The 13,439-nt window shown below is 35.8% G+C and overlaps 1 protein-coding gene across 4 annotated transcripts in view; it reads left to right on the top strand.

Annotated features, from left to right (window-relative positions):
* The window catches only part of LOC150100307 (uncharacterized), a 495,437-nt gene that overhangs the window by 399,507 nt on the left and 82,491 nt on the right, over window positions 1-13,439 (top strand). For all 4 annotated transcript variants that reach the window (XM_090402566.1, XM_090402565.1, XM_090402567.1 and 1 more), the window contains one exon: window positions 9,489-9,620. In XM_090402566.1, the coding sequence (XP_090258692.1) occupies window positions 9,489-9,620 (132 nt within the window). The remainder of the gene's footprint in view (window positions 1-9,488; window positions 9,621-13,439) is intronic.

Here is a 13,439-nt window from a genome sequence, read left to right as displayed (position 1 = left end):
GACATTTATCTAGCAGTAGTATTTTGCAGTGATTTGCCCCCATTTTAGCATCCAGAGCATGCATGGTGGATGTGAAGATGCTGCTGGTCATCCATGCTGTGCTGTTGGCATCATACTTAGTAGGCAGATTTTTCACGTTCTTAAAATACCTTTGCTTTTTAAATTTACCAATTATTCTGATCCATCAGCATTGACCATGAACAAAACAGTTATCCTCTGCTTGCTGAGTTTTCCACCGTGACACTTCTCTGTTTTAAAACACAATGTTTTACTTGGCAGAATGTTATAAAAGAGCCCAGTTTCGTCAACATTGAAAATATTTTTTGGTTCGTAGTCCTGAATAATAGTCTTTAGTTCATGTTTCCACTGGTTTACAGTTTCCCCTGCAACTATTACTTTCTCCACACACTTGATTATACACAATATTATGACGACTCTTGAAATGATCAGTCCATCCATTTGATGCAGTAAAACCATTAATCCCCAACCTCACAACAAATTCAAGGGCTTTCGCTCGGAGTATAGTACCATCGACTGGAATACCCAACACTCATAAAAACAAACCACTCCGCTACAAGTTTATTCAATTTGTTGTATGTCGATGTCCAGATATGTTTTCTTTTTTTTGACATAGCGCCAGACTACTTTGCATTTAGTTCAATGCTTGACCTGTTTTTTACTATCGTGTTCAAAGTGAACATGGAGAGTCCAAGATCTTTTGCTAATTATACACGTGTTCCGGCATGCCATTCTACACGTTGCAGAATTGCCATCTTTTCTTCTACCAAAATACATTTTCTGTCTTTTTTTTTCCATACCAACACTGCAAGCTAGTGAAGCAATATTTCACGAACTGTAGTTTATTCACCGATATCTAATATTCACGAGTAACAACTGTTACTTGGTAGAAATGTGAATGTGATTTCACAATTCTTGTATGATCCTTGTTCACGATTTCAATACATCACTGTGAATGTGAAATCGCATCACAACACGTTACAGGTGCCACGAGCTACTGACAGTTTAAAATTATTGATATGAAAACTTCATGGTATCAATTTGTACTGCGATTGAAAAATTATGGTATCACTACATCACTGCTGCAAGTGTGCAAGTCACCGTGATGGCAGAAACGAAACTACAGCCAAAAGCAACGCCATCTGAGAACAGAAATGCGCAGATTTCCACAGAAATTGATTTGAATGAGAGGAAATCGATTTGAAAATCAGTGTTGCCTGAGAAAAACTGCAAATCACAGGAAATAATGTCCACATCAAGTTATTAATGGTGGGAAAACAATATATCGTAAGAATAGGCCTTAAGACAGAACCAACGGGAAATGACGTAAATGGCAGGAAAACGTCAATTGCGGGAATGTAAAAACGGGTTTTACTGTATATCCTTTTCTGAGACTTTTCTTGGTGTACTCATTTCCATGTAAGGACCACATGATCACTTTCCTTACAGAAAACAACATTGGCACTTCATTAACAATTACATTCTCTGCTGTCATGATGTAGAGCTCATTACTCCAAGTTAAAATGATCCAATATAAAATAAATATATATGGGTAGAAGAGTGGGAGTGGTTGTAAGGTGATTAGTGTATCTATAAGACAGACAGTCATTAGCTTCCTGTTCCATTTCACAATGGAACAGGAAGCTAATGACTGTCTTTCCATTGTTAGATTCTGGAAGTCACCATTCCAGAATCTAACAATTTACAAAAAATCAAAATTACATATCTTTTAGCAGAAAAAATGTGTTTTTTGTTTGTAACTACTTTCTGTATAATAATTTTGTGAATTTGTGAATTTCGGAACTGATACCTGAGTGTATAGCATAAATATAGGTCAAAAAAAAAGGGCAGAATAAGAGGGGAATTATTAACAAAAAAATTGCAAAGAACGAATGCGACGACATGGGGCAAAGATCGCCCTAAATGCAGTAAGATCGGAGAAATACCTGAGGGCACTATATCTTAGAAAGCACGCTGACTCATACATTCCCCGAACCAAGAAGTCCCGTATGTAAATCGGTGTAGTCACCCGAACAGAGACCAATGGGTAAAACAATGGAAAATTTCAAATGCGAAAAGGTGGCGCTCTTGGAGATGGTATATAACCCGAAACACGGAAGGAAATCCCTCCTCCATTTTTTCTTGTTCCTGAATTTTCTCTCCGTGTGCTTCGAGAAATCTTCGCGGCTCAGCTCTCATATTTGAGGGCTGACTTTCGACAGAGTTCAGTATGTCATCGTAGTAGAGTCGGCAAGATAAAATCGCAGGCCGTAGTAAAATGTCCAACTACGTAAAATCTAGGCAGAAGAATAGCGTCCAGCTCAACGAGCACGTGTAACCCACGTGGCATTGATATCGAGAAATCCAGATTCGAAAACAAAGGACGAAGGACGGCAAGAACCGAAGACAAAGAATTAGATAAGTACTCTCACTTATTCTAGCCCTTTTGAGTGTGACTTACATTTAAAAGAATGGAATTTAGGATTGTATTACAGGAAAGAGTGAAAAGTTTAGATCTGAATATAAATGACTATGTTTTCTTGAGACGAACTTTTGAAACTTTCAACCCGATAAAGATTCTGTTATGATTGTTCTGAGAGAATTCGAAGAGTGTGTTAAAATGCCTTAATGAGAAAATGAATTGTAATTTTAAGTGTATCGTATACTGAATTAATGAAGTATTGAGTTTTACTGATAATCTGAATTTAATGTATAAAGTAAATTGTAAACTTTAAGTGTAACATGTTCTGAGTCATTGAGTTATTGAAATTTTGCTTATACTCTGAACCTAGTGTTAAAATTGAATTGTAATCGCAAGTGAATTATGTACTGATATATTGAGACATAGAATTGCTGATACTTTAAGGTAGAATACTGAAATTGATTAATGGGAGGTAATGATTTTACTTTAGAATTTGATAATCAATTTAATTTGTGTAGTATTTTCAATTGGATTTAATAAATGTTTGATTCTTTAAATAAATTTATGTGTATCTGATCATGTTGACTGACTCTGACCCTTCATAAGAATCGAACCTGAGTACGTGTGAATGTGCTGGAATACCCCCAAGTGAAAGTAAGGGCACGACTGCAAACAAGAATAAGATTATGCCAGAAATTCCAAGTCTCTAGGAAATTAATTATATTGCTAGAAACACCTGAGATTCTACAGTTAACCTAAAGGTGGTGTCTATCCCTAACTTTAAGGCTCAAGCTGGCACAGTAAAAAATAAATTTGTTTGAGTAATAAGGATAATATGTCGAACTCAGGGAACGGATAATTTTCTGGTGGCCCTAAAGGTTAAGCTAAGTAAGAAAATTATAGAAGAAACGCGGTGTGAGGCTTCGTTTATTATTACTAATGTGGAACGCATAACAATAACGCTGATCTATTCAAATAGAGACATACGCGACGATAGAATTGATATTTGCGACTGTAATAATAGAAGGCCACACACAAAAACACGCTTTATAACAATATCATCAGCATAGTGCAGCCAAACCACTGGTTTGTGAATTCATTGTTTGGTTTTCTAAGTGCTCTGTATAGAAATTGGCTAAAGGGGAAGTCCATAGATGTCTAGTTGTTTGTATGTCTTCCCTTTCCATGCACCAGCATGTACTGTAAATTTGAATAATTCAAATAGTGGGAACAGGAATCTAACGACTGTCTTCCTTTTTAGATACACTAGTCACATGCCTTCCTGATGGTTCATTATCTTTTTCTGTTTATAGAAAATCTGTACATAGAGGGGAGATGTTTGCACAAGCAATCATGCCATCATCCAGTTCAGCAATATGGTATCCTAAAAACACTAACTCTGTGAGTTAGTGTTTTTAGGATACCATATTGCCAGAGCTATTTGGTCCAATGACAGTGCTCTTACCACTGAACTCACTTGTGTCACACTTTTTTAGCCAGTGTCTATAATCTCCAAAGAATAAACAAAATATTCAATTCTCTCTGGAAATCCTCTTCAATGCGTAATATGCAAGACTACTGCAAAAACTGTTACCATCCCCTACATTTAGGGCACATCTGGAAAAAAAAAAATCTAGAGTGCATAATAAATATCAGCTCCACACCACATTTAAACCATATCTCAACTTGGCAACTCCTATCAGTTCACCTAAGGACAGGCTCTCTCCTTTTTCACATCCAGGAGTGTATGAAGTGCCCTGTATACTTGTGACCTGGCTTACTATGGACAGATGAGAAGAACTGTTGACATCTTCCTTGGAGAACATAAAAATACATTCAGCACTATCATTATGGCAAGTTGGTACTAGCAGACCATACCATGGATACCCCTGTTCAAAGGATCAAATAGAAGAAAACAAAAGTTTATAGAGAAGTCAGATTTCTTTTGGAATCAGTAGCAGCAAGTTTCTCTAAAACTCAACAAGTATGGCTTTATCTATTTACCAAAAATCTGGGAGACTATTATTTTAAGATATAATTAATATATAAACTCCAATTAGGAATTTAGTTCCTTGTGTTGTCTGTTACAATTTTTTTTTTAAACTGAGATCGCACTGTTAACCAAATTGTTGCTGTCTGTGTACTGTGATAAATGGTTTTGTGCTCTGAAGATGCTGGATATAATACCAGCAAATAAGTTAAAATAAATATTAATTATTTTCTTATTGTTCTGTGTTGTGAATTAATACCATCCAATAAATCAACATAAATTACAAACGCATAAGCCTTTTACTTGATCAATGCATTGTATACACTATTTCATATATTATTATTATCTGAGACCTCCAGGGAGTTAAGGACTCATCGAGGGAGGCTATAAATCACTCAGCCAAAGCTGTCATACCTTCTCTTAAATTCATTCACACTAGATGCGCTCACTACTCCTAAAGGGAAACTATTCCACTCACTCACTGCTTGCTTTATGAGAGGAAAATCCTATCTCTTACCCCTTTCTTAACTGCAAACAAACTTAACTCCCATGGATGCCCATGTGTCCTCTCCCTAAATTCCATATAACAAAAAAATTCATCAGACAATATCCTATAACATCCATTCAAAAGTTTATAGACCTCTATCATATCATAGACCTCTATCTATCATTTCTCTTGTTAACCAGTCTGTAATCCACATACTTGCAATCTGTCCTCATAATATAAATCCCATAATCCCAATATAATCTTTGTAACTAACTCTTCTTTATTCCCTTGGAACCTGGGAGACCAAATCTATGCACAATAATCCAGGTGTGGTCTTATCAATGCTTTGTAAAGAGGTAAAATAACTTCCTTATCCTTACATGTCAAGGTTCAACATTGTAATTAACCTCTGAGTTGTATTTGTATATTTTGCTGGGTGACCTTTGAACTTAAAATTCCAATCCACCATTATGCCAAGATCTGTAGTCTCATCAGTTACTTGTAGCATAACCCTGATAATATAATACGCCACTGGAAATCTTATTACGCCAAAGTGCATAAGTGTACACTTACTAACACTAAACTGACAGGTATTTTTTTTCCCCAAATTTCCAGCCTATTCAAATCATTTTGTAAGTGCTAGATATCAGTAGCATCCCTAATTGCTCTGCCTATCTTCACACCATCAGCAAACAATTGCACATCTACTGTCAGATCCTTCCTAATGTCATTAATGTATAGATTGAACAACAATGGTCTAAGAACTGAACTCTGAGGTATAACACTGGGCACCTTAAATCTTGCAGATTCGTGCCCACCATATACCACTTTTTGATATCTTTCTGTCAAGCATCACTGATCCAAGTCAAGAGTTTATATTCCAGTCCCATATTCTCTTTTTTATGTAACAGCCTTTTGTGTGGTATTCTATCATATATGCCTTAGCAACATCCAATATTATCATAGTATATCCATTCCCTTTATCTAACTCGGCTGTAACATTGTTATAAAATAAATGCCAAAACATGACCTTTCCTTAGTAAACCCATGCTGCTCCCTGCAGAGTATAGCTTGTTTGTCTACCTATTTTTGTATGCAAATTCTTACCAGCTTCTCTAGAATCTTCACTACCAAAGATACTGATAGGTCGATAATTAGACACATCAGTTTTTGCACCACCATTATACAGTGGGACTATCATACATTCCTGAGCTGAGACTCAAGCTATATAGCCATGTGAAAAGCCTAACCAGTTTGGCTGAACATTCCTTTAGCAAATGTACTGATATTCCATCTGTCCCTATTCACAAATTCTTATCCAGGTTATGCAACAGCTCTTCAACCTCATTTTCATGCACCTCTAACTCTTCATCCAATGTAGCAGTAGCACTGTGCACCATGTTACATATACCTGGTTGATATATCTCACTAAAGTTGAGCACTCATTAATTTAACAATCTCATTAGCTTCTGACACTCGAGTACCATCTGCATTCAATAAAGTTATTCTTCCACATTAATTCTTTCTTTGGTTTGTGGCATAATGATAAAATCATTTTGGATTGTCTTTAGTTTGCATAGCCAATTTCTTTTCATACTCCAAATTAGAGATAGATGTTTAAAGTTTTTTCATTTGATTATACTATAAATTAAAGATGATAAGAAATTATATTCTTGGTTTAATCCTTTATCCAAGTGTAAGCTAACAAAGTTGGCACGTGAAGTAACTTCACGACTGGGCATCTTGTATGTAGAGGCTAATGACTTCACATCACTTGCCTTAGTATTCCATAGTGCAGAACATGCATCCTTACAGACATGTATAATGCTATGCATTATGGAAAAGGTCACTGCTACCCAGACCAGTTTTGACCTTTTTTTGAGTTCTCACTAGTGGGAGCCATACCACCTGATGAGAACAAGAATATGTGCTTTGAATTACGGGATACTAAAAGGCAAATGATGTGCAGTCATTTGCCTCTATATATATGAATTGCTCAGTTCTGAAGTTACTTCACTTTATCCTTACACTTGGATAAAGGATTAAACCAAGAATATAATTTCTTGGCATCTTTATTTTTCATACTCCAGTTTAGATTTCTGCACAATACTCAGTACTTTTCTGGCCTGAATTTTATATATTTCAAAACTTCTCTCACTATATTCTTTCCACATCATCATAATAAAATTAGTTTAATCCTTTATCCAAGTGTGAGCAAACAAAGTTTGCACATGAAAGTACCTTCAGGACTGGGGTAAGGTGGTACAACACCAGGGCAACTCGTTGCAAAGGTGGAGCAAGCTACCAGCACGCCTATCTCAGTATCTCCTATAATGCAAAACACATCTCCTTGCAGATATGTCTAATGTTATGCATTAAGAGAAGGGCCACTACCCAGACTAGTTTCGACCTTTATTGAGGTCTCTTCAGTGGGAGCCAGGCCCAAGTGGAGATACCAGGCAGAAGCATTAGCTGGTCATCTCTACCTATAGGAGTTGCCAAATGGTGTGCCACCCTTTTTTTAATAAGTTACTCTGGATTTAGAGAAAGATGTTGAAAGTTTATTTTTCACTTGGTTACCTTACCCCAGTCCTGAAGATACTTTCAGGTGCAAACTTTGTTTGCTCACACTTGAATAAAGGATTAAACTAATTTTATTATACTCTGACCAAGTGAAAAATAAACTTTCATCATCTTTCCACATCATCTTCTTGTGGATCTCTTGCTTAATAAGATTGTACATCCATTTCACTCCTAACCTATTTATTCTTTGAACATTAGGGATACAATCAGACACCACTTCCTTTAAGCATTTTTTCAAAGATTCCCATGCATTGCTGACATTTTGCCCATTCAGTAACTCACACCAGGGACCTAAGATAGTATTCTCCTAACCTGTTCCAGTGGGAACATCAATATAATTAGATACTTCCTAAGAAAGCACAGCATGATTACTGTCACCAGCTGGTGGTAAAATAGCATATTTTTAACAGAGAACCCTTCTGATGCTATGAACATCCAACACTCTTTGACCTTGAATTTAAAGGAAAATTTTAGCTAAATTTAGGAAAGATTTTACTTTGTGGGAGTAAAGGCTTTAGGAAGGGTATTTCATCGTGATATAACTTGTGTATTTGGATACTGAGTGGCACATAAAAGATATTTGTAGAAAGTTTTTTTCACTTGGATATATTATGTATTCAAGATACCAAGTAATTTTATATAAACTTGGTTTTTAATCCTATTTCCCAAGTGAGCAAACAGACAAGTCAAGTTTGCACCTGCATGTAGTGCAAATTTGAGACAACTCGTGGTACAGGTGGATTAAGCTCTGATCACTTTCCTTAGTAATTTTCCCTTAATGTAAAGCACATCCCCTTACGGAGATGTATGATGCTATGCATTAAAGGCAATGGTCACTACCATACCGGTTTCGACCTTTATTGAGTTCTCGTCAGTGGGAGCCGGACCTGACAATGCTAAGGTTGAAGTGATGCAGAGCTTATATGAATTTTACCTAAACAAGTTGCCACAAGGTGCTTTGAACTTATTAAATGAAATCTCAGGATGAGAGATAGATGTGGAAAGTTTTTTAACTTGGGTATATTATGTATTCAAGATACCAAGTAATTTTATATAAACTTGGTTTTTAATCCTCTTTCCCAAGTGAGCAAACAATCAAGTAAGTCAAGTTTGCGCCTGCAAGTAGTGCAAGTCTGAGGCAATTCATGGTAGTGCAACTCATAAAGGTGGATTAAGCTCTGATCACTTTCCTTAATATTTTTCCCTTAATGTAAAGCACATCCCCTTGTGGATATGTATAATGGTATGCATTAAAGGCAATGGTCACTACCCATACCGGTTTCGACCTTTATTGTTTAAGTAAAATTCATATAAGCTCTGCATCACTTCAACCTTAGAATTGTCAGGTCTGTCTCCCACTGACGAGACCTCGATAAAGGTCGAAACCGGTATGGGTAGTGACCATTGCCTTTAATGCATAGCATGATACATCTCCGCAAGGGGATGTGCTTTACATTAAGGGAAAAATACTAAGGAAAGTGATCAGAGCTTAATCCACCTTTACCATGAGTTGCCTCAGGCTTGCAGGCGCAAACTTGACTTACTTGTCTGTTTGCTCACTTGGGAAATAGGATTAAAAACCAAGTTTATATAAAATTACTTGATATCTTAAATACATAAAAGATATTGTTGAGCCTCTAAAGCATGGTTCCCAGCTTATTTAACTTTTGGTTCACCACAATACTAATCTACCATTGATTTCAAACCAGAGTAGCATTACCATCAATCATATAGTTATTTTATACTTTAATAGCACAAATCTTAGGTCATAACAGCAATTTTAAATGGCACATTTCTTGGGTAATTTCATGTTTTTCTGTTATTGTGGGTTTAAATTAAGAGAGAGTTTTTCAATCTTGATGGTTCTTTAATTCTTTTTCTCATTCATTCTACTAAGTGTAAGAATTCACTCCCTCATCCTTTAGATGCTGTTAATATTCAGATATAAACAAGCAGTATAATTTTAATTATGATTTTAATTCTTGCAGTTATGTTTTGACCACATTGGACCAACTTGTTGCAGAAGATTACATTTTAGTATATTTACATGGAGCAACTCAGAGAAGTAATATGCCTAGCTTCGGATGGTTGAAACGATGCTATCAGATGATTGATAGAAGGTAAGATGAAAATCTAATTATTTGTAAAACAAATTAAAATTAAGTTTTTCATTATATAATTTAAATTTTCTGATAATTTTCGAATATTCTTTGGAATAAAAATTCTTCTTGCAGTTTTGAACTGTAATATTAACAATTTTCATTCTTCTTATTATTATTTTAAGCATAAGATCTTGGATCTTTAGGTCTCTTTTTGTTTTTGCTCCCATTTAATTTCTAAAGGATAGTAGTTTTGGATATTCATTTGTATACACTGAACTTTGTTTTACAGTTTTAATGCCAAACCAAAAGTAATGCTTATTCAGTTGTATCTCATGTGTTTTCCCCTCGACCTATGATCTCACTACCCCCTACAAGATTTTAATCTTTGAAGATATGTTTATTTACTTCCATTATAATATTTCTATAATTCATCTTCTACCTTCCCCAGAACTGCATAGCAGTTTGAGATATCAAATACTGAATTTGTTCCTTAGAAAAGGATTTCAGCTGGTACGCTTCCTTTCATATTTAAGATAATGAAAGTCTATATAGTCGTAAAACATGGGATGTAGTTTTTTTTTTTTGGGGGGGGGGAAATCTGGGTTACTTAAATGTTTCTCTCTTTTAGGAGCTATGAAAAACTTTCCTTATTTCAATATACAAAACTATCATTTCCAGCTTACAGCTGATAGGAACTAACAAATTTCTAACAACTGTTAGAATTTATTATTATTATTATTATCAACATTTGATCTCCATGGAGTCAGAGACTCATCGTGGGAGGTACTCACTATTGCATACAATGCTCATCCAAATGCTTCTCAAACTGATTCAATGTGTCCACATCCACAACTTTGTTTTACAAGTTTTTGATTATTTTTGTTTTCAAGTCTACGTTTTTGTGTACTAAAAAAAAAAAGTTGGGATATCTGTGGAACCTTATTTTCATCTTATTAGCACGTGAAATATAATGTACCAAAGTGAATAAAATGAATAATTTAGTATATTTCAGTTAAGCTACAAGAAGTGAGGGCTGCCATTTTGATATAACTGCACAGTTATATCAACAAAACAGCAGAAATCAGAACAGGTCAAAATTGTCCTAAGGTAGAGGTCGGGAACCTTTTTGAACCAAAGAGCCATTCCACCAAAAAAATTAATTAAAACAAAATTTTGGCAGCCGCAACTTCAATTCGATTTTTCCTGGTGACTCAAAGTTGCAATTAGCTCAGTCTTAGGTAAATTTGTTTTTAATTCAGTACTTCCAGATATGAGGTGCTTAAGGGTAGGGGGGTGCTTAAAGGTCAAAGCTGTATAACCAAACAGAGACCTCCACATAGCCTTTAAAGGAATGCAGAGAACCTACCAGGGCTTCTGACCTAATGTCCAATCCTCACCTTCTCGTGGGGCACCCTGTTGGATATCTACCTGGATACTGAACGAACGAGGATGGGCTGGCAATTTGGGAATTAGCCGACCAAATTGTATTCTTATTGGCTTAAACCAAAATACAAAATAATGGTACAGCATGACAAAATTTCATGCCGGCTGTGGCGTCGCCCAGTTAAACAATGCCCCCGTTGTTTTCGCCAGGGCAAACAACAAAAAGTCAGCTACTAGAACAAATCTGAAAACACACCCCCAACTCAACATCACCAGAGTTGAAGATCGGTACTATCAACATAAGAAGCCTGAATGGTAAAGAAATGGAGCTACCTGAGGAATTAGATAAGTACCAGATCGACATAATAGGGATCACTGAAACAAAAAAGACCAAAACTGGTGAGATCTTTCTGAATAATAAATACAAAATGTTATATTCAGGCAATGACAATCAAGGAAAAGAAGGAGTAGCCGTAGTATTCAACACTAAATACGAGGCTGATCTTCTTGAATGGCAAGCAGTCTCAAATAGAGTGATATGGACAAATATCAGAATGGGGAACTGGACAATGAGACTTATTTGTGCCTATGGTCCCACTGAAGACTCTGCTCAGGTAGAAATGGGAGAATTTTTTGAGGCTCTAGAGAAAGCTACTGACACAATGAAAAAGGAAAAGTTGGTCCTTGTTGGAGATCTAAATAGCAGAGTAGGAAGTGATTATGAGACATACAAAAATATTTTAGGAAAATTTGGAGAAAAGAGCAAAGCTAATAATAATGGCAAATACCTGTTGGATTTCTGCTCAGGACATGGACTGGTTATTACTAACACCACGTTCCAACATAAAAATGTGCACAAATTCACATGGAGAGAAGAAGCAAGGAATAAGAAAAGTCTCATTGACTGTGTTATTGTTGATAGTGATGTTTTCTCCCTGGTGCAGGACACTAGAGTGTACAGAGGATTTGAAATTGGGAGTGATCACTATTTAGTCTTGAGTAGGATAAAATTGAATTTCATATTGAAAAGAATAACGTGTAAGAAAGTTTTAAAGCGAATGAAAGTTGAGCAGCCCTCAGATGGGAACTGTAGACTAAAATACACAAAGCTTATTGAAGAAAAAATGAAAGAGTTTGAGAACAGCAACCAAACCTTGGAGATTCAGTGGCAAACCTTAAAGAAAACACTGATTGATTCAGCCAGAGAGGCATATGGTGAGGTTGTTTGCAAGGATAGAAAAATCAGAACTCCATGGTGGACACAAGAAGTAAAAGAGGCAGTGAAGGAAAAGAAGAAGGCATATCAAAAGTTCCTGGCAAATAAGTGAGCTTTTGCTCTTAGAGAATATAGAGACAAATGTAAGAAAGCTAAACACTGTGTAAAACTAGCTAAAGAAAAGTCATGGGAGTACTTTGGCAAGGACAAAGAAAATAAATATCAAGAAGGTGGCAAAATATTCTGGAGGTTGTTGAAGAAGCTCAGAAATGGAGGAAAGAATGCTGTAAAAGAAATTAGAGATTATAAAGGTGTCATGAAAACAGGAGAAAAAGATATCCTTGAAGTATGAAGTAATTACTTCGAAAAATTGCTAAATGAAACAAGCAGTGATAGCATAGTGGTAAAAAACACTCAACAGGCATACAGTCAGGAATACATATCCATACTTGAAGTAGAAATAGGCATCAAAGGCTTGAAATGTGGAAAGGCAGCAGGAGTAGATGATATTTGACCAGAAATGCTTAAGTATGGTGGTATAAAAATCTTACATTTGCTGCACTGCATAGTTCAGAAGGCCTGGACAGAGGAATGAATTCCAGATCATTGGAGTAGAGCTCTCATAGTACCCATATATAAAAAGCAAAATAAAACTGATTTTATTTCCCTAGAATAGAGGTATTTCCCTACTGAGTGCTCCTGGTAAGATTTATGCTAGTATACTTATGAAACGGTTGAGAAGAATTGTGCAAGAAAAGCTTGGTGAAGAACAAGCTGGATTCAGGCCAAATAGAGGCTGTCAGGATCAGATCTTCACGCTACGACAAATAGTCGAGAAATCGTGGAAATATAACAAAGATCTGTATTTAAGTTTTGTCGATATGGAAAAGGCATATGACAAAGTGCCAAGAAAGAAGCTATTCAATACGCTAGAGTTATGTGGTGTCAATGGGACATTATATCAAGCAATACTTAGTCTTTATTTGAGTTGTAAATGCAGTTAGGATTGAAGGAAGTACAGGAAGATGGTTTAATGTTAAATCTGGTGTGAGACAAGGATGTACATTATCCCCTCTTTTATTCATTATCTATATGATCATATTATGAAAGAAAGTGGTATTGGACCTCATATCAAAATTGGAGATATTAATGTTTGCTCTTTGCTTTATGCAAATGATGTTATACTTCTAAACAAATCTGCTACAAGTCTGCAAGATTCCCTGACTAAATTGAATAAC

This window comes from Typopeltis vanoorti, chromosome 13, assembly GCF_054136105.1.
Source record: "Typopeltis vanoorti isolate ZY-2024b chromosome 13, IOZ_Tvanoo_1.0, whole genome shotgun sequence".
NCBI lineage: Eukaryota > Metazoa > Arthropoda > Arachnida > Uropygi > Thelyphonidae > Typopeltis > Typopeltis vanoorti.
Note: the sequence above shows the minus strand (reverse complement) of the source record. Positions and strands in the feature narration are given on the sequence as shown.